At 40.7% G+C, this 26,392-nt stretch overlaps 1 protein-coding gene across 3 annotated transcripts in view; it reads right to left on the bottom strand.

The window, feature by feature from the left end:
• The window catches only part of Rich (Guanine nucleotide exchange factor subunit Rich), a 63,631-nt gene that overhangs the window by 34,543 nt on the left and 2,696 nt on the right, over positions 1-26,392 (bottom strand). For 2 of the 3 annotated variants that reach the window (XM_076204438.1, XM_076204439.1), the window contains exons 2-13: positions 23,302-23,409; positions 22,957-23,109; positions 20,380-20,557; positions 18,121-18,254; positions 15,263-15,354; positions 14,170-14,276; positions 9,627-9,784; positions 9,207-9,440; positions 7,926-8,180; positions 6,897-7,166; positions 5,334-5,430; positions 4,096-4,215 (exon numbers count right to left, since the gene is read on the bottom strand). In XM_076204438.1, the coding sequence (XP_076060553.1) occupies positions 4,096-4,215; positions 5,334-5,430; positions 6,897-7,166; positions 7,926-8,180; positions 9,207-9,440; positions 9,627-9,784; positions 14,170-14,276; positions 15,263-15,354; positions 18,121-18,254; positions 20,380-20,557; positions 22,957-23,109; positions 23,302-23,409 (1,906 nt within the window). The remainder of the gene's footprint in view (positions 1-4,095; positions 4,216-5,333; positions 5,431-6,896; positions 7,167-7,925; positions 8,181-9,206; positions 9,441-9,626; positions 9,785-14,169; positions 14,277-15,262; positions 15,355-18,120; positions 18,255-20,379; positions 20,558-22,956; positions 23,110-23,301; positions 23,410-26,392) is intronic. The other variant, XM_076204440.1, reaches the window with a different exon arrangement.

Raw genomic sequence — 26,392 nt, 5'->3', positions numbered from 1 at the left:
TCAACTTTCTTCTTTCACACACTCTCTCAAACTCTATCACCAACTTCCTCAATCCCTCCTCTGATCCTGCTACAAGTGCAATGTCGTCAGCAAACAACATTTGGCTCACCTCCCACTTTTCTCCATTTTCTTTAACCATCTCCAATCCCTGACCCAACACCCTTGCATTTACCTCTCGCACTACCCCATCCATGTATAAGTTGAACAGCCAGGGCGACATAACGCATCCTTGACGAAGTCCCACATTTACCTCGAACCACTCACTCTCTCGATTTTTATTCCTGGCACATGCTCTACTACTCTCATAAAAACTCTTGACACCTCCCAGAAGCTTTCCTCCTATCCTGTATATCTGCACCACCTCCCACAGTGCCTTTCTGTCTACCCTGTCATAAGCCTTTTCCAGATCTATAAAAGCCCAAAAAACATCCTTACCTTTTCCTATAGCTTTCTCACATATCTGTTTTACCACAAACATCTGATCTACACAACCTCTACCCGTCCTAAATCCACACTGTTCCTCGCCGATTACTCCCTCTGTTCCTCTCCTAATCCTCTCAATCAAGATCCTCCCATAAGCCTTCCCAACTACACTTAACAAGCTAATCTCTCTGAAACTACTACACTCACACTTGTCCTCTTTTCCCTTATAAAGTGGAACTATACAGGCACTCCTCCAGTCCTCCAGCACTCTACCCTCTCTCCAGCAAACATTAAATAACCTCACCAGCCAGTCCACCATCACTGTACCTCCTTTTTTTAGACATTCTGCATGGCATCCATCCAGACCAGGTGCCTTACCTGCTTTCATCATCTTAACAACTGCCTTCACTTCATCCTACCTTATTTCTCCTCCATTTTCCTCACTCATCACTCTCATTTTCTTAGCACTTCCCACTGCAACTATCTTTCCCTCCCTATCCTCCTTCACATTTAGCAAATCCCTAAAATACTCTGCCCATCTTCCCCTTACTGCCTTCTCTTCCATTATCATCTCTCCATCAGCACCTTTTACCATTTCTTCTCTAATTGATTCGCCTCCTCTTTTTCTCTTAATTTCTTTCCAAAACATCTTTTTATTACTTTCAAAAATTTCTGTCATACTCTTACCCCATTTCACATTTACTCCCCTCTTTGATAAGATTATATATATATATATATATATATATATATATATATATATATATATATATATATATATATATATATATATATATATATATATATATATATATAAGAGCTGGGCGCATTCCTAAATGTGTTCCGCTTTAGTCTGGCCGCAGTTAGCACTCCCAAACTATTAACCACTTCCATACAGTGATGCCTACGTAGGCATCATGAGGAGCAAGTGGGTATGCGATGATGCCAACGTCAGCATCTTGATTATATCTATTGTAGTCGTACCTAAGTAACCTTCATTCTCTCTAAACTGGCTTCATCATATTTTCTATGGTTATCAAAATTCACGGGTGAAAGAGAACGAACGATTGAGCACTGATTTTCTTTTTTATAATGCGATTATTATGACGCAACATCGCACGTCAGGCAGCTAATGCTGCCAGATGTGCGATGTGCCCCAGAGTGAAGAGGTTAAAGCAATATAGGTGACGGTATAGTATGTGGCATACCAGATTTTGATTTTGGTATGAAGCTGTCTACTAAGCTTTAATAGTTTGGGAGCACTAACCACAGCCAAACTAAAGTGGAACACACTTAAGAATGCACAGAGGAACGTCCTCAGCTCATACATATATATATATATATATATATATATATTCATGCAAGTTCTCCCTAATTACAATCTGTTATATAAATAAAGAAAAAAGAAACAAACAGCATTGTGTTTCCAGGTATCAGCTCCCCCCAGGGCTGCTGCACCTCAGATGTGGGTTTGTGAACCCAAGAACCTACCCACCCTTGCCCATGGCAAAAATACAGCCCATCATTAAATGAAAACAACTTCAGAGGTATTCTACTCAAACATAAACAAATTGACCCCAATACCCAACAATATCACACAAAAAATATACACACACAGATCACAAAAGACTACAATATTCTATATTTTAACAAACTCCCACAAAAATCAAAAGTGCAAAGAAATCACTCCAAAACAAGCAGGAATTGGACTGGCATGGCTACCTTGAAATCATCCTTCTGTACTGAAACAATACCAACACAGAACTGATGCAGCAACTCACACTAAATATCCCAATTCCAGCCATTTCATGGACAACTCCATAAAATCTCCTCAGTGAGTGACTTTTGGGCTGAACCAGTGGCTATGGCTAGTTTCATGTCTCCTAAATGAAGGAACCAGGGCAATGAATTGACTGATTGTTATGATGCCTGTCAAGAAGCCGCCCCCACTTCTAGTCCTCACTCCTCAGCTCTCCTCCTCAACTCTAGTCCTGACCGTCCCACGACCTTTGACCTAGGAGCCTCCCAAGGGAATCACTCATGGGCCCAGCCACGTGAATCACATGACACTTGGCTGCGTGACTTGACAAAGCCTCTTTGAGGAAATGCACATGCTTAGACCAGCAGCTTAACCCCTTCCATACGGTGCCGCACACGTAGGCGTCATGAGGAGCAAGTGGATTCGCGACGCTGCCATATCGGCGTCTTGATTATATTTATTGTAGTCGCCCCTGTGTTTTTACATTCTCTCAAATGTGCCCTGAATCCCATTCTCTGTGGTTTTCAAAATTCGCGGGTGAAAGAGAGAACGATCGATATAAGCGGTGACTATATTTTATGATGCGAGTATTATTACGACACGTTGTACGGCTGGCATTGGCTGCTGCCCGCGAGATTTAAGTTCCGTACTGAGGTGGTTAAGCTGGTCCCAGCAATGACTAACCAGCACCTCGGCCAGCCACGTGAAGATGAACGCTGGATTCGTTGAGGAATGCACACCTATACTTGGTGACTCAGCAGCATGAGAACATTTTGCATACAATTTCCCAGGCATTGACTTTCCCTTTGTGCCAATTAAGGGTACAGATCATAACCTGACCCATGTATATAAAGACAGGATGGAACACCAAAGATTCAGATTGCCTTGGAGCATCACATTGTAAGCCTGGCTCACTGCCTCCTTGCTTTCTCACCTCCTCCCCCTCATCTGCAAGCAGACCAAGTTGGAACACAACTTGAAATGCACGGCCGTCACCTCTCTCATCCTCCCCCTTTTCTCGCATTCAAAGCGAGCCCTATCATATCATTGGCACCCAACATTTATTTATAAATAAACAAATTCTCTCCATCGGTGTCTGCCTTCAAACCAGCCTAACAATGTCAATCAATTGTTATTTGGTTTCATGAAGTGGAAAACCTACAATTCCACAGTTGCTGACAAAGGTCCTCAGAACTTCCCACAGATCTCTCTGTGAAGACACTTTAGAGCTGTCAATGTGGGACTGCTTCTGTCACCAGCTGAAAGTAGTAGGTAGGAAGAGGAGAGCAATTGTCAATTGTCAGCTCCCTATGTGTAAAAAAAAAGTGTCATGCACCTTCTGATAGAGTTGAGGGGGCTTTTAAAAACTGGGCAGCAGCTCTGCTGTCCATTTCGTAGGACCACCACATACAGGTACCCATCATTGGTCCCTGATCTTTTGTGAGGTGATGACTGGTGGATTCAAACCACCATCAACTGTTGCCTCCAGACCCAGGTGCTCTTGTCTGTTTACCACACTCCTCACATAAATAATACATAAAATCTGACCCAAAGAATATTTCAAGTCATTTCTATTTCACACAAGGATTCATTCTGCAAATAAAAACATTTCAATGAAACCAGCCTGCATGCACTGTGCAAGAACTTATCATCAAACCATCATTGCATAACTAATTTTTTAAGCCAATGTCATATCCAACATTTGTCAGAATGTAATGCTGCACACAACAAGAATTTATTCACACTCTAATGCTGAAAATGAGAACATTCTGAAAGCTAAACCCAAGAGCATTAATATTCCAAAAGCTAAGCTATAGAACAAGATCTTTTCTGCAAGCCAAAGCTAAGGAAAAAAAAAACTCATCCATAAGCCCAACCCAATAAGCTGAGCACTCCAAGACTGTTTCACTTCAAACCTCGCTTCAAATTTGGAGGATATATATCATTTCTAATTGTTCTGTAGTGAGTCTTAGCCATTCTGACAGCTGGTCTTAAGAAGGAAGGAGTCCTGGTCTTCTTCTCACCACCTTTCATCCCTGATATTTCATTTTGAGAGAAGAAGTACATCAAATGTTCAATACAAAAAGGCATCAACTTATCAACCATTATGGAGGCTAAACTTAGAATGCAACAAACTCATCAAATAATATGTAAATAGTAAAATGAAAAAGGGCACACACTAAAACTAAAAAAAAAAAATAATAAACACCACTTAACCCCCTACAACTGGGTGGTACCATTTATAGATTTTGTTCAAGCTACAACCAGACAATTTATTCAGCTTAGAAGAGGTTTGGCTCGTGGCCAAGGGGGGTATTACTTCTGCAAAACTCACTCTGTCTATGGAAGGTTCTCTCCTCTGTATGAGGTACTGACTGCATACCCTTTATGAGGCCAACATTCTTGGGAGTTCTGGGACGTGGCCCCAAGTCATGCAGAATTCTTCTATGGTTGGAAAATAATCTCCACTCAAAAAGTAATGCTCATCACCTCCAACTTCTACTATCCCTCTTGATTGCAATCCTTCATAAACCTCTCCTTTACATTTACTATGATTCCAACTCTGGCATTTACATTGCCCACCAAGTTAGAGCTGGTTTTGCTCACAAAATGGCTCTCAGTTCTCTTCCATCATTGGTGATATCTATAATAATAACAACTGTTATCTCAAGTCTCACATGTGGTCCCAGGACATTCCCACAGACCACTGTCCACGATGTATCAACATGGGACAATTTCTATGTCAGCAGCTTGTAAAAGTGGGAAGAGGTAAGAGGCTGTTAGTTGTCAGCTCAGTGTATGTGGAAAGGTAGAGGGAATACAGTGGAAGCTGAAAGAGATTTTGGGCTGCCTGATCCAGAGACCAAGTGTCAGCCCCTCAGGGCTGCACCACACCACCAGATGCAGGTGGGAATGTTGACAGCTTCTGATGATGGGTAGCAAGGGGACTGTCCTCTCTGCTGTCCATCTCATGAGAACACCATCTGCTGCAGGTACCCACTGTTGGTCCCTACTAGTGGAATCCACCCTTAGCAAAATAAAATCATCTGGCATTAGCTAAATCAAAATCTAGAAAGCAAGCCAGCATTTTCAAGGGTGTAAGTGAAGGATTAAGCTTGGCTAGGGAAGAACACAATAAATGTCAGGAACTTACTTGCACTGGCCTCAACAAGACCAAGGTTGTATACAGTTATGTGGCAGTCAGCTGTCAGCACAATAAGACGATCCTTGTAAAGATTCAACAACAGCACCTGCAAATATGACACATGGGAGTGACACTAACATTACCATTCTACACTATGGTGCCATTTTGATTCCCACACCAACTTTATAACTCCATAGAGCAATGGTGGGTCCAGCCTTTAACCTCTTCGATACGATGACGTCTACAGAGGCGTCACTAGGCATGAGTGGGTATACAAGAATGCCAGCATTGGTGTCTTGATTATATTTATTCTGTAGCTGTAGTTGAGTGACCCCCAAATTCTGTGAACTGGTTTGATCATATTTTCTATATTTATTATTACTCCGAGTAAGAAAGAACGAGTAATAACAGCAGTGTGTTTATATTTTATAATGTGAGTGGTGTGATACATCATATATATGGCAGCCGATGCTGCACAAGATTTTGACTCGTACTGAAGTGGTTAAGGTGTGGGAGGGCAGCATGGGAGCAATGATACTCATCCCCCCCCCCCCCTTTCTTTTGGTTTTGGAGGCTAGACATGGCTGAGTTGATGACACTCTATCCCTTCCTCACGGGAAAAGAATACTGATAACATAACTATTAGGTACTTTTCATTATCATTACAGCCTAAGGAGTTTTTTTCTTTTGTCTTGCAATTGAAATGGTAAGACTCAATGATTTGAGGTGAAGGAGGGGCTCTGCCAGGGGTGTGTTATGTCACCATATGTAGGGGATCAATGAGTACATGGATGGAGTGGTATATGGGATAGATGCCAGGGTAATGGGCTTAGGATGAGATGGTTAGAGAGAGTAAAGAGACATGAGGGGTGAGCCAGTTGTTGTTTGCTGATGACACTGTGCTTGTGGCTGGGTCAGAGGAGGATCTGAGACAGCTAGTGACAGAGTTTGCGAAGGTATGCCATGGGAGGAAGTTGAAAGTAAATGTGGGAAGGAACAAAGTGATGAAATGTACAAGAGGTGAGGGGGGCAACAAGCTGGAGGTAAGTTTCACAGGAGAATGATTGGAGGAAGTGGATAATTATAAATATCTAGGGTTACATGTAACAGTGAATGGAGGTGTGGGGCTGGAGGTAAACTGTAGAGTGAGGGAAGCCAGCAAATGTCATTGAGGATTGAAAAGTATCATGAGAAATAAGTATCTGGGAATGAATGTGAAGAGAAGACTACATGAAGGGGTGATTGCACCTTTGACACTTTATGGGGCAAAGGCTTGGAATTTAAGGGATGCAGAGTAGAAATTTTAATGTGTCTGAGATGAAGTGTTTGAGAAATATGATTTGTGTTACAAGGATGGATAGAGTGAGAAATAAGGAGGTGAGGAGGAAAGTGGGGGCGGTGGAAAGGGAGATGGCAGATATGACAGATAAAAGAATACTAGGATGGTTCGGACACACAGAATGAATGAAGCAAGAAGCATTTTGGTATGTGATGTGTGTTTGTGATCAATCTTCTACCTGTATCCATAAACCATAATTTTCTTTTCACCTAATCACTAATGTTATAACCCACCTGAGCAGGCATTGGAACAGTCTTGACAAACTGGTTGTCAAGCTTACGGTCTCTGGGATATATGCGAAGCTCGTCAGCATTGGCAGCAATGTTGTATGCTCCCAGTACCAGGCAGTCCTTCCACCAGAGGAGACCCCCCGTCACCACAAAGTCTCGTTCCTGACTTTCATTGCCAAAGAGATACCATTTGCGGAGACGGAGTGAAAAGTGGGCCACACCATTACGTCCTGCCACGGCAAGGTGCGTCCCAGATTCATCTAACCCTGTGTACTGTAATGCAAAAAAAAATTTAATTGATTAATTTCATACATGTGAAATACTATTTCAAATCTCCCATTCTTCAAACTCAGGGGAAAATACCAATATGATACTTTAAAAGTAGGAGCACTATTACATGCCTAAAACCTGTCTCTATGTATTGAAATTCTGCAGTACATTCAAACTTGTTTTTATAACAAATCAGTAAGATTTCATTTACTTTATCTTTGATACCCTCACACAATCATTTCTAAGAAATGTACTGATAATGTGGCAAAAAATGTGACCGGTTTATGGAACTTTAATCAATCTAGTGAATTTAAGTAAAATACACACATACATACAAGTACCAAGGGCTTTTTCCCCTTTACAAGGGAGGTAGCCGAAGTCAAAAGGCATAAATCCACTCCCATCCATTTCATCCCCACCCACTCCACTCCCATTCTTAAACCTTTCAACATTGTGGGACATTCTACAGATTTTGTTCCAACTAATGCCATGGGATCTCATTCTATCTATACACCACCACCAAGGGCTTCTTCCCCCTTACCAGGGAGGAGGAGGTAGCAGCCAAGTCAAAAGGCACATACACCCACTCCCATTCAGCTGGCACAAAGGGGGATCTTCCTCAATTCCTGAATAATGACCATTGTCCCTCACATGGATATGACTGTCTGCTTAAGCTGACCATAAAACTAAAAAGTATGCCCTGCTGAAAATAGACTATGAATCCAGCTGCAAAACAGCCAGCAGCAGCAGCAGCTTGCTCACCCGAATGGGCCAATTGGCAGCTGTGTAGGTGTAAGGGATTGGCACCACCAGCCACTGCTTGTTGGCCGCCAATTTAAGGTTACCCTCCACATTTCCGCCCTGAGTAGTTGCATCCTCAAAGGCACTGTCTTCATCTTCATCAAAGAAAAGGTTAAGAAGGGCATCCTGGGGTCGATCAGATTTTGAAAGGAACCCTTCACATGTGTTCAGGAACAATCGGTCACATCCTTGTAACAAAACTCGCTCCACCTTGCTCTGAAAGAGTAGAAAATTCTGTTTACATACAAAGCACCACAAGCCTTAACACTATACAACAGTAAACATCATGGCTTGTACCCTCATAAAGGGTAACTCTTGGTGTATTTACCTATTTGTATTTGCCATACTTCAGACTACTATGAATCAAAGAAACATCCAACAGTAAAATTAATTGAACTAACCCTTCCATTAGAAAAGAACCCAAAAATCCTGGCCTCACCTTCTGATACATGAGTACACATTAAAGACCTGACAGTGAAAATCAATAAGAAAATAAAGAACCCAAATTTAGTAGCAAGTGTAGGCTTTGGGTAGCAGAAGGACTCTATTCACAGTCAACAAATAGTTTCTGAAAACCATAATTGAAAACGTTTCCACTGCATGGTTCCCACACCTGACAAAACCCATACTGGCATGCCAGTGCTCAGAATACCCTCCAATATCATTAAGACAGTACCAAGACAGAACAAGCCAGGCCACAGATTCAAACTGTTCCAGATATAATTCCCTCACAAAAAGACACATAACATCTCATACTACAATGCCCCCCACTAACAATCCCGGTGTGAGCTGTTGCTGCTTTTTTAGAGGTTATGGGTCTTCTGCATAAGAGACCAGGGGCAACAGACTGATTGCAAATGACAATGCACTTGTGGATGATTTGGTGGATCAACTGAAGTCACTGGTGGGTGGCAAACTTTGGGAAGGTGTGGGAGAAGAGGAAGCTGGGTAATAGTAAGGGTGATAATATGTACAAGAAGTGATGATAAGCAGTGGACTGGGGGCAAGTTTAAAGAATGAGATGCTGGAGCAAGTGGAAAGTTTAAAAGCATTTCAGGTCACATGTGGCAGGAAATGAAGAGTGGAGGAAGAAAATGCAAGTTCTGTTTTTCAGCAACAAAATATAACCCTTTCTCTTACTTTTAACTTTCGCACACCTTTTCCATCTTTTCCATGACATTTGTGATTACACCAACTATTCAGAAAACTCTCATCAGTAAAATAATACATGTGTAAACTTACCATACAAGGATTGACAGTGAGTGCACTCTTGACAAAGGAAAACTGAAGAATTGAGGAGTTGATTTCACAGTCCCCATCCTCCTCAATTTGACTATTATGAGCACCAGCAGCTTGAGAAGGTGATGGCAAATGTGGATTATTGTTATTCTTCAACAACTTTTCATTAACAGGATCTGTAGATATTTTCTTTTTGACTTGAATGCACCATGCATCATATCCTTCAGCACCCCATTCCTGTATCAAGATATAAAAGAACCAACATTTCATCTTGTACTTTAGAAAACATCATAATATGGTCACTGCTTTTTTAAAGATCACCATTAAATATGTGTATAATCCTAATTTCTACTTCAATAGTTACTATAAAAACATTCGTTGTGGTTGTATTCTAATTACACATAATCTTCTTTTAAAACTAACGAGAGAAAAAATGGAGATGGGCCTTGAGGCAGGATCATCCGAGTAGTCCCAGCGCAAGGAGGCTGTCAACAGGGATCCAAAGACGCTCCAGAGGGATATTCCTCCATTGGCCCAGCATAACCCTAAGACAGTTCCATCAGGTGTCCATTTCATGTGGCCTGCAATCAAAACAGGGAGTTGATTACAGAGAGAGCCTTCACAAAATGTTTCTTGGCATACAAACCCCAGCGAGGCTACGTCTACTCATATTGTACTCTGTACTTTTAAAACAGGAAATACCATTCTTTTTTTATACTACGACTGTCCCTCCGTTATGCTGTCCCCCAACCCCTTGTTGCTGTCCTGTACCATTTCTCTGAGTATTCTTTTTTCTGTGGTGGGGAATTCCCTGTGGTGGGGTAAAAGAACAATGCCACCAAGTATTCCCACTTGGATCGTAAGAGGCGAGAAGAAAGGGACGGGGATTGGGACTAGGCATCCTTCTCCTTGTAGCCCCACAGGGGACATTCCTAAAAGAAAAAGTAAAGGCATAAGAGGGTCTGGGAGTTTTCCGACCAACACCCTAAGGTTTGGGTCTTTTAATGTGCGTGGATGTGGTACAGATGAGAGTAAAAGGGAAGAGATAGGTAGTATGTTTGTGAGAAGAAAGATGGATGTGTTGGCTTTGAGTGAAACTAAGTTGAAAGGGAAAGGTGAGTGTAAGTTTGGGAGTGTAAGTGGGAGGTTATCAGGAGTGAAGAGAGGGCGAGGGAGGGAAGGGGTGGTTATTCTAGTAAGTGAAGAGATAGGTAAACATGTAGTGGAGTGGAAGGAGGTTTCCTCAAGGATAATGTGGATGAAGGTGAAACTGGGAAAGGAGATGTGGGTCTTTGTAAGTGCATATGGGCCTGGCAGTGAGAAGAGTGTAGAAGAAAGGGAGGCCTTTTGGATAGATCTAAATGAGTGCATAGAGGATTTAGGGAGAAATGTCAATGTAATAGTACTGGGAGACCTTAATGCTAAGGTAGGAAATGGTCCAATTGATGGAGTGGTTGGGAAATGTGGAGTCCCAGGAAAGAATCGTAGTGGAGAGTTGATGGTGGAAATGTGTCTAGAAAGAGAGTTGATGATAGCAAATACAGTGTTTCGGAAGAAAGTCAAGCATAAGTACACATGGGAGAGGGTGGTGGAGGGAAGGGTGGTAGATAGAGCATTAATGGATTATGTAGTGGTAAATAGGATTATGATAGGAAGAGTTAAGGATGTACATATGCTAAGGGGAGAGGGTGGGGGAATTTCAGATAATTTTTTGGTGGAAGGTAAGTTGAGAGTGGAGGATAGATGGAGAAAGAGGAAAGGGACAAAAGGTAGGGAGGTTCTTAGAGTGAACTCTTGGAATGAAAAGGAAAAGGAGAAGGAGTACGGAAAGAAGCTGAAGGAGGAGTGGGAGGGAGTGAGGGATAGAGTAGAGATAGGTGTGGAGGAGGAGTGGGGATGGTTCAAGGAGGGAGTCACAAAGTGTGCAAAGATGGTGTGTGGAACAAGAAGGACAGGAGGAAATAGAAGGAAGGGTAGTGAATGGTGGGATGAGGAAACAAAGAAGGTTGTAGAAGAGAAGAAGCGAGCTTTCACAGATTGGTTACAAAATAGGACGAGGGAGTCATATGAGAGGTACAAAGAAAAGAAAACAGAAGTAAAGCAAAAGGTAAAGGAGGGAAAGAGGAGAGCAGATGTGAAATGGGGTAAGAGTATGACAGAAAATTTTGAAAGTAATAAAAAGATGTTTTGGAAAGAAATTAAGAGAGGAAGAGGAGGCGAATCAAGTAGAGAATAAAAGGTAAAAGGTGCAGATGGAGAGATGATAATGGAAGAGAAGGCAGTAAGGGGAAGATGGGCAGAATATTTTAGGGAGTTGCTAAATGTGAAGGAGGATAGGGAGGGAAAGATAGCTGCAGTAGGAAATGCTAAGAAAATGAGAGTGATGAGTGAGGAAAATGGAGGAGAAATAAGGAAGGATGAAGTGAAGGCAGTTGTTAAGATGATGAAAGCAGGTAAGGCACCTGGTCTGGATGGATGCCATGCAGAATGTCTAAAAAAAGGAGGTACAGTGATGGTGGACTGGCTGGTGAGGTTATTTAATGTTTGCTGGAGAGAGGGTAGAGTGCTGGAGGACTGGAGGAGTGCCCGTATAGTTCCTCTTTACAAGGGAAAAGGGGACAAGTGTGAATGTAATAGTTTCAGAGGGATTAGCTTGTTAAGTGTAGTTGTTGTTGTTGTCGTTCCCTAGACTGTCTGTCCGAGCAGTCCTGTCTCCCCAAGGAATGCTACAGCTGAAACTGGGTTTTCCCACAAATCCTTTATAGAGTGTATGTTGTGTTGTTTGCGTGCATGATTGTGTATAATGCAGTCTTCCATTATGTGTTGTATGGTATGGGGTGAAGTGTTACAACCTGGGCAGCTGTTCACAATGCGGTCATCCAGCTCTTCTGGAGCTGCAGCGTCTACGTCGTGGGACCACCCCCCAACCCCAAGAGTTGGGGGCCAAACAGCAGCAACCACCCCTGGCCATCAGCTCTACGCAGGTGGCACCGATCCCCAAGAGGAGCTACGCCTCCCTTGGGGAGTACCACAATCCTTTTTCCCAACATGCAATGTTAAGTGTAGTTGGGAAGGCTTATGGGAGGATCTTGATTGAGAGGATTAGGAGAGGAACAGAGGGAGTAATTGGTGAGGAACAGTGTGGATTTAGAACGGGTAGAGGTTGTGTAGATCAGATCTTTGTGGTAGGACAGATATGTGAGAAAGCTATAGGAAAGGGGAAGGATGTTTTTTGGGCTTTTATGGATCTGGAAAAGGCTTATGATAGGGTAGACAGAAAGGCACTGTGGGAGGTTATGCGGATACATGGGATAGGAGGAATGCTTCTGGGAGCTCTCAAGAGTTTTTATGAGAGTAGTAGAGCTTGTGTCAGGATTAGAAATGGAGAGAGTGAGTGGTTCGAGGTTAAGGCAGGACTTCATCAAGGTTGCATTATGTCGCCCTGGCTGTTCAACTTATACATGGATGGGGTAGCGCGAGAGGTAAATGCAAGGGTAGTGGGTCAGGGATTGGAGATGATTAAAGAAAGTGGAGAAAAGTGGGAGGTAAGCCAGCTGTTGTTTGCAGACGACACTGCGCATGTGGCAGGATCGGAGGAGGGATTGAGGAAGTTGGTGATAAAGTTTGGGAGAGTATGTGATACAAGAAAGCTAAAGATAAATGTGGGTAAAAGTAAGGTGATGAGATGTACAAGGGGTGAAAATGGCAGTAGACTGGAAGTGAGCATTAAAGGAGAGTGACTGGAGGAAGTGGATAGTTTTAGATACTTGGGTGCAAATGTGGCAGGAAAAGGTGGAGTGAAGGTGGAGGTAGAATGTAGATTGAGAGAAGCGAGTAAATGCCTTGGTGGATTAAAGAGTGTAATGAGGAATAGACATTTGGGAATGGATGCTAAGAGGAGACTGTATGAAGGAGTGATTGTGCCAACAGCACTGTATGGGGCAGAAATGTGGAACATAAGAGGGGAAGAGAGAAGGAGTTTGAATGTGTTTGAGATGAGGTGTCTGAGAAGTATGATGGGGGTTACTTGGCTAGATAGAGTGAGAAATGAGGAGGTGAGGAGGAGAACAGGGGTGGAAAGGGAGTTGGGAGATAGGGTTGATGAAAGAGTATTAGGATGGTTTGGACACATGGAAAGAATGAGTGAAGAAAGACTAGTAAAAGAGGTATGGAAGGCAGATGTGGAGGGAGTGAACATGAGGGGACGTCCTAGGATGAGGTGGATGGATGGGGTGAAGGGGGCTTTGGGGAAGAGGGGAATGTCTGTTGAGGAAGGATGGGAGAGGACAGAAGACAGGGGTGAATGGAGAATGGTTGTATATGGATGATGTTGTGATGCATGAGGTGGAATGGGCAGGGGGATGGGGGGGTGAGGTAGTATGTGTGAGCAAAATTTGACGCAGCCCGAAGGGATTTCTCCCCGTCTTCTCCTTTTATGCAATGGGGGGACAGAGGGGGGGGTGGCCGATTTAATGAAGCGCCCTTGCTGTGGATGTGCTGTGTCTTGCAACACTGCTTCTGACCCAGGGCAGTGGACAAGGTGTAGGGATGACCCATCATCCAGGAGGTGCTAAGAAAAGAGGGAGGGTGGAGGGATGTGGAATGTATTCAGGGATGGAATGGGTGGGAGTGATTTTGTGCCTTTTCTTTTATGGCTACCTCCCTTGAAAGGGGGAAAAAGCCTTGGTATATGTATGTAAGAAATCAGCCTACAGTTCAAGACCAGTTGGTCTTCAACAGGGTTCCACTGTACAAGTGGATGAGGTAGAAGAGAAGGAGGAGAAGGAGGAGGAGGAGGAAAAGGAAGAGGAGAAGGAGTTTGGTAGAACTGGTTGTGGGTGACAGTGGTGGTGGTGTTGAGTGACAGTGGTAGTATTGGTAGTGTTGGTGGTGGTAGTGGTAGAAGTGGTGTTGTCGTGATGTAATAGTGGTGGTAATTAAAGCAAAGGAAAAAGATCTGACTTACCAACAGGTCCTGGTGATCCGGAGTAGTCACGATCTGACAGGAGAAGAGTATGAGACACCTGCAGTCCCCCCGTTGCTTCATCCACAGTGTAGACAATGCCCTGGGCACTGTGAACAAAGCATAGTTGTTTAAGGTACTGGTCACCAACTCATCTTTGACCCCAAAAACCCAGTGAGATGCTCAATTTTTATTTAGACATATAAATATCATAATCAGCAGCTTGTCAAATCCCTTTGTGTGAGGGAACATAGTAACATAAATGTACATGAAGTTTTCAACAAAAATTTTAGGACTTTTCTGGGCTGATAGACATCTGAAGAAGGCTTATGACATGGTTGAGAGGAAATCATTGTGGGAGGTGCTGCATATGTATACATACATATACATACCAAGGGCTTTTCCCCCCTTTACAAGGGAGGTAGCCATAGTCAAAGGCATAAATCCACCCCCACCCATTTCATCCCCACATACTTCAATCCCATTCATCACCCCTCCCCTCCTCTTTTCTTGGCACCTCCTGGATGATGGGTCATCCCTGCATCTTGCCCACTGTCCTGGTTCACTAGCAATGCAGCAAGCCACAGTACAGCCACAGCAAGGCAGTTTTATTCAATCGGTGCTCCCCCATCTCCATCCCCTCATGTAGAAAAAAAGATGGGGAGAAATCCCTTCAGGTTGCGTCAAAATATCATTCACACATACTCCTCACCCCTATCCACTCCCTTCCATGCATCACAGCATCATCCATACACAACCATTCTCTACTCATCCCTATCTTCCATCTTCTCCCTTCCTTTCTCAACAGACATTCCCCTCTTTCCCAATGTCCCTTTTACCCCATCCATCCATCTCATCCTTGGTCGCCCCCTCATGTTCACTCCCTACACCTCTACCTTACACACCTCTTTTACTAATCTTTCTTCACTCATTCTTTCCATATGTATAGGACGGGTAAAGTTATCAATGACAGTCCAAGCTTTTACATGAGAAGCAGAATTTGTATTAGGGCTGGAAATTATGAGAAAGAGTGGTTTAAGATGACAGTGGGGTTGCATCAGGGAACATTGATGTTTCAAAATAAATATATACTCACTTTTTCTTGCCATATGCCATCAGCCTGTATTTGTGGTTGATGGCTGCACAGGTTGCATCATCTAAATCCCGAGCCCAGATCCCTTGAACAGCCTGGAGTATCAAGCAATGTCAATTCCACATATATAAGAATGAATATCAGAGTTCAGTCACAGAGAAATGTATTTATAATCAACAAACTATGAAAACAATTATCATCAAAATAATGTAGAATGATCTTATGATTTTACAAAAGTTAATTCTACATAATGTGGATGAACACAGGAGATTCTCTCTCAGGTATATCCTATTGAAAATAACAACAAGAGTTTGTAATAACTTCCTTCTTCATCTCTCTAGCTTGAGAAAAGTAGATTTCTGCTCAGAGGAGAGGGAAAAAAGTGAACTTCCAAGACTCATGGACATTACGATGGTTATATATATATATATGCTGGATAGAAAAATACAACCACACAAAGTACAAGAAACAAACTTGCAAAATACAATGAGATTCAAGACATTTGGCAGATCTTCTTGCATCATCCTTTGGGATGGTCTAGAAATGCAATGGCAGGTAGTGCGCCTTCAGACATGGAAGAGGAATATACGGTGAGGTCACCAGGAGGCACTTAGGAGAGGTGAGTACAGGGTGAGGTCACCAAGTTGCCTCAAGGAGAGGTGGACACTCAGCGGTCACCCAGCTGGGGGTAGGTCACAAAGAGGTCACTCAGGGAGGTGTACAACCACGGCAACCGCATGGTGTGGAGCACACGTTGTTACCCATATGGCTAGACCTGACGCTTCAATGACGGTGCAACCCTGCTTGACCCGACCTTACCTAATCCAGTGCAATTATGTAATTATGTGCCACAGATACCCACACAGTATATAAATCGGCTCCTGGCTGCATGTAAAATCAGTTCGGTTTTACCTTACAATAAAGGAGACGAACTCACCAAAACTTCTTTCTTTTCCCACAGTAGGAGCATCACTACAGAGGTCATCCTGAGCCTAATGCCCTTCTACCCCTCAACCTTCCGGAATAAAAAAAAGATCTGTGGACACTTCCCCTGTGGACTCCCACTTCCTTCCTGGGCTTTTTGTGCTGGACTCCTCCAAGAAGGTTTAAGATTCTGGGAGAGAGGCCAAGCTGATCACCTCTTTGTTGACGAAAGGTTGCAGCTCCTCTAGAACGATGCCCTCTAAGATGGGCAGGCACTGCAGATCGGTTTCCTTTGTGATGACCTCTGTATTTCCTACCATTATCTCCCTGTCGAGGTGACATCTGTGTTGGGTCCATCTACTGCAATTCTCGACCATGAAGATGATGATGCAGAAAGATCTGCAAAACATCTTGGTTTTTACTGTACTTTGAAGGGTTTTTTCTTGTACTTTCCTTGGTTGTATCTTTGTACCCAATATAATAACCACTGCATTTTCTATAAGCCTTGGAGGTTTTCCCCCTTTTCCCTCTCCTTTCAAAAGAAATTCACTTTTCAGAAGCTAGAAAGCTCAAGAAAGAAGATAATTACCATTCTGACACACTGACACACACACACATGCAGAAAAACCACCAAGGGAAATAACAAATATATTGATGACCGAGTGCTTTTGTCTATTCAGATATCCTTAGAGGATGTCTGAATAGACGAAAGTGCTTGGTCATCAATATATTTATTTTTTCCCTTGGTGGTTTTTCTGCATATTTAGAATCACGAGTTCACGTGATTTTTCACACACACACTATACCCACAATGTGTGTGTATATATATATATATATATATATATATACACACATGCTTACACACACACACATATATACACATACATTTAAGGTATATGTGGGCAGGAAATCTTCTCTTACACATATTTAGTTGAATGTGATAGACAATTATGAATTCATCAACTTGAAGGACTTTTTTTCCTCATGTGTCAAAACCATTTTAAGACTCTTTGAAATGTGATCATCTTTCTGTTGTTAGTCATCTTAACCACTTCAGTACGGGACTTAAATCTCGCGGGCAGCAGCCAATGCCAGCCCTATGACGTAACGAAATAATATTCGCATCATAAAATATAGTCGCCGCTTATATCGATCGTTCTCTCTTTCACCCGCGAATTTTGAAAACCACAGAGAATGGGATTCAGGGCGCATTTGGGAGAATGTAAAAACACAGGGGCGACTACAATAAATATAATCAAGACGCCGATATGGCAGCGTCGCGAATCCACTTGCTCCTCATGACGCCTACGTGTGCGGCACCGTATGGAAGGGGTTAACCAGATCTAGATTTCAGCTAATCTGAGCCTTCCTCAGTAGCGTTGGAATTGGTCTCTTCAGTTGTTCATTTACTCATTGGTGGCAAGTGAAGGTATGGTTCCTTGCAAAGTTGAGATGACTTACACAAGAGTTGGATTGTTCATCTTTGCTCCTGATTGTCTGGGACAGGTGTTTGCCCTGCCAATACCTTGCTTAGCTGGGGTGCTCTCCTGTTGGGGTTCCTGCATGAATACTGGCCCCACCTAATCAGAAACAAAGACGAACATCTGACAATGCTGAAACTGGTATATGAGTTAGCTCATCTCTGTGCGGAGCCATACCTTCACTTGTCACTAGCTAGTAAAGAAACTGAAAGTACAAATTCTAATGCCACTGAAGAAGGATCAAATGTGCCAAAACCTGGCTGTGGCTAAGATAACTAGCTATGGAAAGGTCATCACAACACATTCAAAAAGAGTCCACGATGGTTTCAAGACCAAGAAAATACCTTGAGGAAATTAATCAATTCAGAATTATCTCTCACATTCAACAAAATATATATATATATTTTCATATATGTTCACACACATACACATACATATGACTTGCTCAAGACTTACATTAGGGTCAAACTTGAGAGTAGAAGCTGTGAGGAAGGCAGCCCTACCATCACTAAGGACTACGGCAAAACCACCAACCAGAGGCGAGTACTCAATGTCAGTAACATACACTCCAGGGTCATCCAGAGGAATTGCTGCAATCCAGTGCATTCAATCAGCAAGTATATTTACAAAAATTCTAAAGAAATAATGCACGCAGGGCAAACCAAGGTACTCATGGGACCACATTATCAAATCTTCCTAGAATTTGGTGCTTTCACCACAACTGTTACACATATAATGATGATGTGATAAAGAATGTGTAAACCACTCATCATTTTGTAAACTTGACAGATACAGATCTTGGTATCCACACAGTACATCATGTTCTACATAATACAACATAAATTTTTCATGAAAGTGGCAGTTGCCGACAAGAGTGACGAGTTAAACACCATAAGAGGACAGAGCCTTTATTTGTACGACGTTTCGCTTATTACAGCTTTTTCAAGTACTTGAAAAAGCTGTAATAAGCAAAACGTTGTACAAATAAAGGCTCCGTCCTCACATGGTGTTTAACTCGTCACAACATGAATTATGCAAAATTTAGCAAAGGGCTATCCCATAAGTGTCAAGTTTAATAATACAACCAAGAGTGTACTCAATCACCAGTAATCCTACTCTGAGGAAGCTTATACAAGTAAAAAATACTGAACTCCCTTAAAGAAGAATTGGTATGTTTCAAGGAGGAAGCAAAATGATGTGTGGCTCTGTTCTGTAGGGGTGCCCCATACAGACCCTACAGTATCAGCTGCATGTTACTTAGCAGCTTTTAACCCCACAATAGCATGCAGCCAATACCCGAGATGGGGATAAGTAGAATATTACATTAATTATAGCAATGGATAACACAATGCCTCAATGGGTAAAAGATGAGACACATAGGTAAAAGAAGACATTCCTGCTACTATCCTAGTAGGAACCTGACATTCCTGAATCTCTGAGTTACATGTGCCTCACAGTAAAGTGACCATGTAGTACTTGAAATCCTGGTAGCAAAAGGAGATATTTGGCTGAGGCATGAATTATACAGACATGGCAGATATGATTCTGAGAAGACAAATTTCCCCAGTTTAAGGAATTTTTTCAAGAACTGAGGAAGTGAGGAATTAATGAATTCATAAAAGCTAATGAAACTGAGAAAAATGGAAAATCTTTAAAAGTATAAATGATTTGGGCACGTGTCAATGATTAGAAAAATGAAAAACTCAGTTGACGAACTGGTTCAACAAAATGTGAAAATGCCAAGGAGAAATGGAAAAGCTTGAACAAAAGATTCCATAAAACTATGGAAGAATTTAGAGAGACAAGAAAGAATTATATGATAATCCATAGAGATAATTTTGAAAAAGGAATTATTGATAAATGCAAAGATGAGCCTAAATTATTCTTCAGATTTGTCATTGGTGAGTGTTTAGTCTTGGGAGAAATGTAAATGGAGTAATGTTGGAGATCTCAATGCTAACATAGGGGATGAGCCAATAGATGGAGTAGTAGGGAAGATTGGGATGCCAGTTAAGAATCTTGGTAGAGAGATAATGTTGGAGATATGTTTAGAAAGACATCAAATGTCCTTGATGCAATCGTCACAAGAAAGTCACAGAATAATGTTCTCTTAAGCTTCCTTACACACTCTCACTCCTGAAAACTCCACATTTTTTTTATTGAGTGATCTTTAAGCTAATCCACTGACTATGGCCAGATTCAGGGTGTGGTCTCTCGCAAAAGACCTAGGGCAATAAATTGCTTGACTGGTTGCTTTAATATCAGGTTTGTGAGAAGATAATTCAAGCAAAACAACCAAGACTCAGAAGCTGTGCCAGTGATATATTTTCACTTATTATACCAGTCACATGTATTAATCAAAAAACATGAGAAATCAAATCAGTTATTTTGTGTACAACAAATTAGTTTACAAGAACCTAAAGTACAAGTTCAATAAATCTAAGACATGCTATAATCTGAGGAAAAAGGAATCAGAATAAATCAAAATACACTAAATACATTGACTAAAGCATTATTATCAATCATGCATCAATTAGAAATGAGTTTCTAGATCATCACACTTAAAATATACCATATTTATCCAAATATCAATATTTCTAAACAGTCTGTTCTCTATTACAAAGATAAATAACTTTTTTACAGATCATATCAATAATGAACATGCAAAATATCAAGTTCTTTTATATAAAAAAATGTAGTATTTAGTACACTAACCCTTCATAACCAACTGGTCGTCACAAAATGGAATCCTACGTAGATCAATACAATAATCATAGTTGAGCGTTGCATCCCAGCGGTATCGTTGAACATGGCCCGTCCGAGTACAAATCATCAGCTCATCTCGAATGCACACAAGACAACTAATGCCACCACTCACCTCAGTTTCAAAAGCCTGCAAATTTTATATCAGGTGTGATAAAAATGTAGGTACAGAAATACATACTGAAAAACAAGCACAAAGCTGAAATAAACAAATAACCATGTATACATATATTTATACACACACACATATACATATATATATACATACATATACATATATATATATATATATATATATATATATATATATATATATATATAAATATATATATATGGTTCAAAACTAAAACAACAAACCTGAAGGGTGAAATCCTACCATGAATTTGAATATATTACCAGGGGGTGCTAAGATAAGAGGGAGGGTGAAGGGGGAGGAGTGTATTTAGGGATGGAATGGGTGGACATGGTTTTATGCCTTTTTCTTTTTAGCTACCTCCCAATTTTATACTATCCTGAAATTTTTTTTTTACTTTTTCCAAATTCCATTATACTACATTTCTTAACGTTGAGGTTCACTTTTCACTTTTGACTCCATTCCTAGACCTTGTCCAGGTCTGTCTGTAGTGATTCACAATCTTTTTCTGTATCTACTTTCTGCTGTGGATGTGCTGTGTCTTGCGACACTGCTTCTGACCCAGGGCAGTGGACAAGGTGCAGGGATGACCTGTCATCCAGGAGGTGCACAGATAAGAGGGAGGGTGGAGGGGTGTGGAGTGTATTCAGGGATGGAATGGGTGGAAATGGTTTTATGCCTTCCCCTTTTTGGCTACCTCCTTTGTAAGGGGGAAAAAGCCTTGGTATATGTATGTACTTTCTTTAGTAGTTTTGCACTGTATACAAAGAAGTTCATGTAACATTCTACACCTTCATCCATGTCATTTACATATATAGCAAACATTATCAGAGCCAACACTGAACATTATGGGATTCCACTTATCATTTCTTCCCAAGAAGAGGTTTTATCTCTGAGCACCATTTTCATTTTTCTCCCATGCAAGAAATCTTCCATCTATTTAAATAATTTTCCATGTATACATCCTGTTGTTTTCAGTTTTCTTAATAGTTTTTTGTGTGGTACTTTATCAAATGTCTATTGTAAGTCCAGGAAAGCAGTCTGCCCATCTGTCCCTTTCTTGCATTATATCTATTAACCTTGAATAAACAGATCAAATTTGTGGCACATGATCTTCCGTCTAAAACCAAATTGTTTTGGATTCAGTATAATGTTCTCCTCCAGATATTTAGTCCATCTGCTCTCGATGACCTTTTCACAAATTTTAGCTATTGTACTTGTAAGGGAGACTGGTCTATAGTTTGTTGGGTCTTCCTTGTCTCCCCTTAATATACTGGCATGATAATAGCATTTTTCCAGTCTTCCTGTACCTTTCCTTCTTTGAGTGAGCAATCTATTATCTATTTTGTCCATTAGTTCATCTATACATTCTTTTAGTATCCAGTTTGCAATTCTGTCTGGGCCATGTGATTTTCTGACATCAAGTTCATTATTTGGTCCCTTCTTTTTTTCTGTGTCACATTTATTTCTCTCATTGGGGGGATCTTTCTCCCCTTCCTTCATCACAATTGTGTATGTTTTCTTTTGTGAATACAGATTTGAAATGTTTGTTCATAATTTCAGCTATTTCTATATCCTCTGTATATTCTATGTTCCCTTGACATAGTTTTACCATTTCCTGTTTATTTTTTAGTTTACCATTTACATATCTGTAGAATAATTTAGGTGTGTATATACTTGAGTGTAATTGTATTTACCTAATTGTAGTATGGATACAGGAAAGGAGAAACACTCGTTAGGTCCCGTCTCCTACTCACTCTCCAATTCATCCCACTTAGGCTCAAATTCACATCCATAGAAGCTGCAAGATTTCATTGCCAAACTCTCTTACCACCAGTATTCACAATTTTGTTTTTCTTAAACTTATAATGCTATACAGATGCAAAAGAATTCATAGAAGAAAAATTCTTATTGTGATTATTTTCATCTCCACTGTTCCTCCCCTCCCTTTCCATTTTTTCCCTATTTTCCTGCTGTCTAGATGTAATGAAAGAAAAACAGACATTAAGAAAAAAAAAAAAAAAAAGGGAGATACAGATTTGTTACCAAGATGTGAAAAATCCAGCATTCCAGCTAGTACTGTACTAAATACATATAAGTGTTTTCAACCTTGATGACAAGAACTGAGTAAATTAGTTAACCAATTCCTGAGTAACTCCAAAATTGACAAAAAAAAATATAGATACTTTCTTTTTACATGTGCATACATTCAGCATGCACTGCCCTCTTGTACCACCTACAACCTTTCCCATCAATCTCAATTCTATTTAAATCCCTTGTCTGAGTCTTCATTTTCTCCATGCTGCCAGTGTCAGCAGTCTGTGTTTGAGGAATAGCATCTTTCTACAAAGAACTACAGGTAAATACAGTACAGGTGAATACTATGTTGACCATACCATTGCAAAGACAAGTGGGGGCACAGCTTCCTTGATATACAACTCTGCTGACTCCCTCCGCAGGGATGGATTATAGGAGTCACATTGTTCATAAACTTCTCGCCTACTTTCATCTAACACCACTGAGTAAAAGATGAGATGACTCTTGTTGGTCTGAGCAAAAGGAGACACAATACACATTAAACATTCTGCAACCCTATGGAACATACATAGTACAACATAAAATATATTACTTCCAAACAGGATTAATTTGAATATTACAAAGAATGATCAAATATTCTTTTTGTAAAATCAAAAGATATCACTATCACTGGCACTGAACAAGAAAAACACCTATCAACTCACCGAAACCACTATCATTGAGGAGTCTGGTCGCCATTCCAGTAATTCATTTGTTCCGAGAGAGGCAATGGAATCTTCTGAACGATGATGCACTACTATGGGAACACATGGCTGTGGATTAACATAAAAATGATTAGCTTCTAATACATACTTACAGGAATTTGAACTTAATGTAATTTACATTACTGAAAATTTACTAAACAAATAAAAAAAAAATCTCCATACAAAACATATACTTCTCCCCTCTGCCAATGAGTCATACTATGATCAAAACATATACAAAGTATTCAAAAGTGACTTCCCCAAACCAAACCCATAGCACAACATCAAAGCTCTCATCTATGTGGATATAACAACAGCAGCCCAGCACTACAAGTAAAATATACAAATCTACCCCAACAAGCAAGGTACTATGGCTGAAACAAAACAGAATATCTGTTTCCCCTTTGAAATCACGAGTGACATTGCTTACCCATGACCACCTTTGATACACACACGACCCTCAGCCCAAATATCAAAGACTTAACAATGATGACAAATATGAAATTGAAATACAATGGTAACTCAAAGTTTGAATTTAATTTGCTCCAAGATCTGTTTCAAACCTTGAGACATTTATACATTGAATAAATTTTCATTATAGAAAATAATGGAAAATGGATTAATGCATGCCTGGACCAAATGGAGATGCATTTTCAAGATGTTTTCAACAGCAAACATTTCCACAAAAATTAAGCTAAGAGACATAAATAGCAAGTCATAATGATAATAAACCAAATTCAGGTCTTAGCATAAAAGCTCTCACCTCTGCAGATGACCTAACAATCATACCCAGCCCATGGGGAAATCGCCAAGTTAATAGTGGGTGGTGAGGTCTTTGAGGAGGTTTCAGCTCAGGTAGAATGAAAGTTTCCAAGCTATCTTCACAAAGGAGACCATTTTTGGGGGGAAACCAAGGGAAGCAAGTATTCAATTTGGAAGATACAAATGTAGAAATGATGGAAGTGCTCAATCTTTTGGGATCATTGAATGTAACAAAAGCTTAAAGACCTGACAAGATCTCAAAGTGGATACTTAAAGAATGTAAGGAACAACTGGTTAATGGACAAAATTCACAGTCTTACTGCATGTTCATTAACCCCTTGAGTACCGGATGTGTGTTTTGTGACACCTGTGTGTCACAGCTGAGTGCACCCGCTAGGAACCGAGTGTGCTCCCCGTGACACGCACGTGTCACAGTTATAAGCTGTGTGTATTGAGGGCTCTCAAGGCCTCGGTTTCTGGGTTATTTCTACCCACGTGGTGGCAAGTGTCTGTGTTTACAAACATAAGGCTCCAGCCATTCGTGGGATGGTTTGAAATGTTTGTTTACGTAAGGTTGACAGGTAGGTAATGAAGGGGTTAAAAGAAGGTATAGAGCTGCTTGATTGAGAAAGGGCTAACGTGGCACCAATTCAAAAAGGTGGAAGTAAGGAGACATCACTAAATTATAGGCTGGTATCACTTACCAACACAATAGTGAAATTATGTGAAAGGATTGTGAAAGATTAATGAACCAAATATCTTGAGATGGACATCCTGAGATAGTCAGTTTGAATTCAGATCTGGAAGGTCACATGTGTCAAACCTTGTAAGCTTTTACTCGACAATGAGTGATGTACTGCAAAAGAGAGAAGGGTGGCTGGCTGGACTGGGTGTGTAATTTGACCTGGAAAAGGCTTTTGATAAAGTACCTCATAGTCAACATATGTAGAAATTAGAGCATGTTGGAGGACTGAGAAGCAAACTACTCATATGGATAAAAGATTTTTTTGAAAGGAAGATACATGAGGACAGTAGTAAAGGATAATACGTCAAGATAGTGAGCAGTGATGAGCAGAGTTCCACAAGGTTCAGTGCTTGCACCAATAATGTTACTTCTCTATGTCAATGACATGATGGAAGATACAAGATATGTTAACATGTTTGCTGATGATGCAAAAGTCATGGGAAGAGTAGATAATGAGAAGGACTGTAGACTATTGCAAAAAGATCAAGACACTATTTTTGCATGGAGCCAACAATGAATAATGAACTTCAACACCAAAAAATGCAAAGTACTGGAAATGGGCAATAGCTGCAAAAGACCATCTTTAAACTATTTCTTGGGAAGTAAACCCATTACAAAAGCAAAAGAGTAGAAACATTTGGGAATGTTGATTAAAGATAACCTCTCACTTGACAGACATATCACAGGATTGTGGGAGAGACCTATGGACTGCTGCAGAAGATCAAAGTGGTTTTTCAATACATGGATGGATGAAGGGAGGATGATGAAAAAACTCATCAAAACCCTGATCCATCTAAAACTGGAATATGTCAATGGTTTGGTCCCCACACAGAGTGAAAGATCTAAGCAAGATGGAGAGAATACAAAGGCCAGCAGCAACCAAACTGATTCCCAACCTGGCAGATAGACTATATGAGAGGAAAGACTAAAAGCACTGGATCTAATAATTAAGAAAAGTAGAAGTGAAAGAGGTGATATAATTATAGTATTCAGGTTGCTAAAGGGAATGGATTACAGTGACAGAGGAGGAGGTCTCTTAATTCAGGATGGGAGGCCTTCCAGATGATGTTGTGGGAACAAATTAAGGAAGACTAAATGTCTAAATGATGTTAAAGAAATACAGTTTTCCATATAGATGCATAAATACTTGAAAAAAGCTTAGATGATGATATAGCCCAAGCATGAACAATGCATGAATTCAAATATAGATATGATAATTGTAAATCAAGGATATTAAGTTGACTCTGTACATGAATTTGAGGCTAGGTATGATAAATTGGAGAGTAGGAGATGAGACCCAACGAATGTTGCTCCTTTCGGGTTTATTACAAGTAAGTGAATACATAGTGCAGTATACAGTAGAATGTCAATTTAACACCAAACAATTTTGAATTATATTTTGGATCATGAATCAATTTAAGACAAATAATTTTTGTTTTACATCAATTAAAATTGGCATGTATTTTTCTATTGTGTGAACTCTACGTATTCTCCTATGCCAAGTGTCTCAACTTCCTGTTCATTTTGTTCTGCATGGACATTCAT

This window comes from Oratosquilla oratoria, chromosome 21, assembly GCF_046742065.1.
Source record: "Oratosquilla oratoria isolate Oo_2021 chromosome 21, ASM4674206v1, whole genome shotgun sequence".
In the NCBI taxonomy this organism is placed as follows: Eukaryota; Metazoa; Arthropoda; class Malacostraca; order Stomatopoda; family Squillidae; genus Oratosquilla; species Oratosquilla oratoria.
Note: the sequence above shows the minus strand (reverse complement) of the source record. Positions and strands in the feature narration are given on the sequence as shown.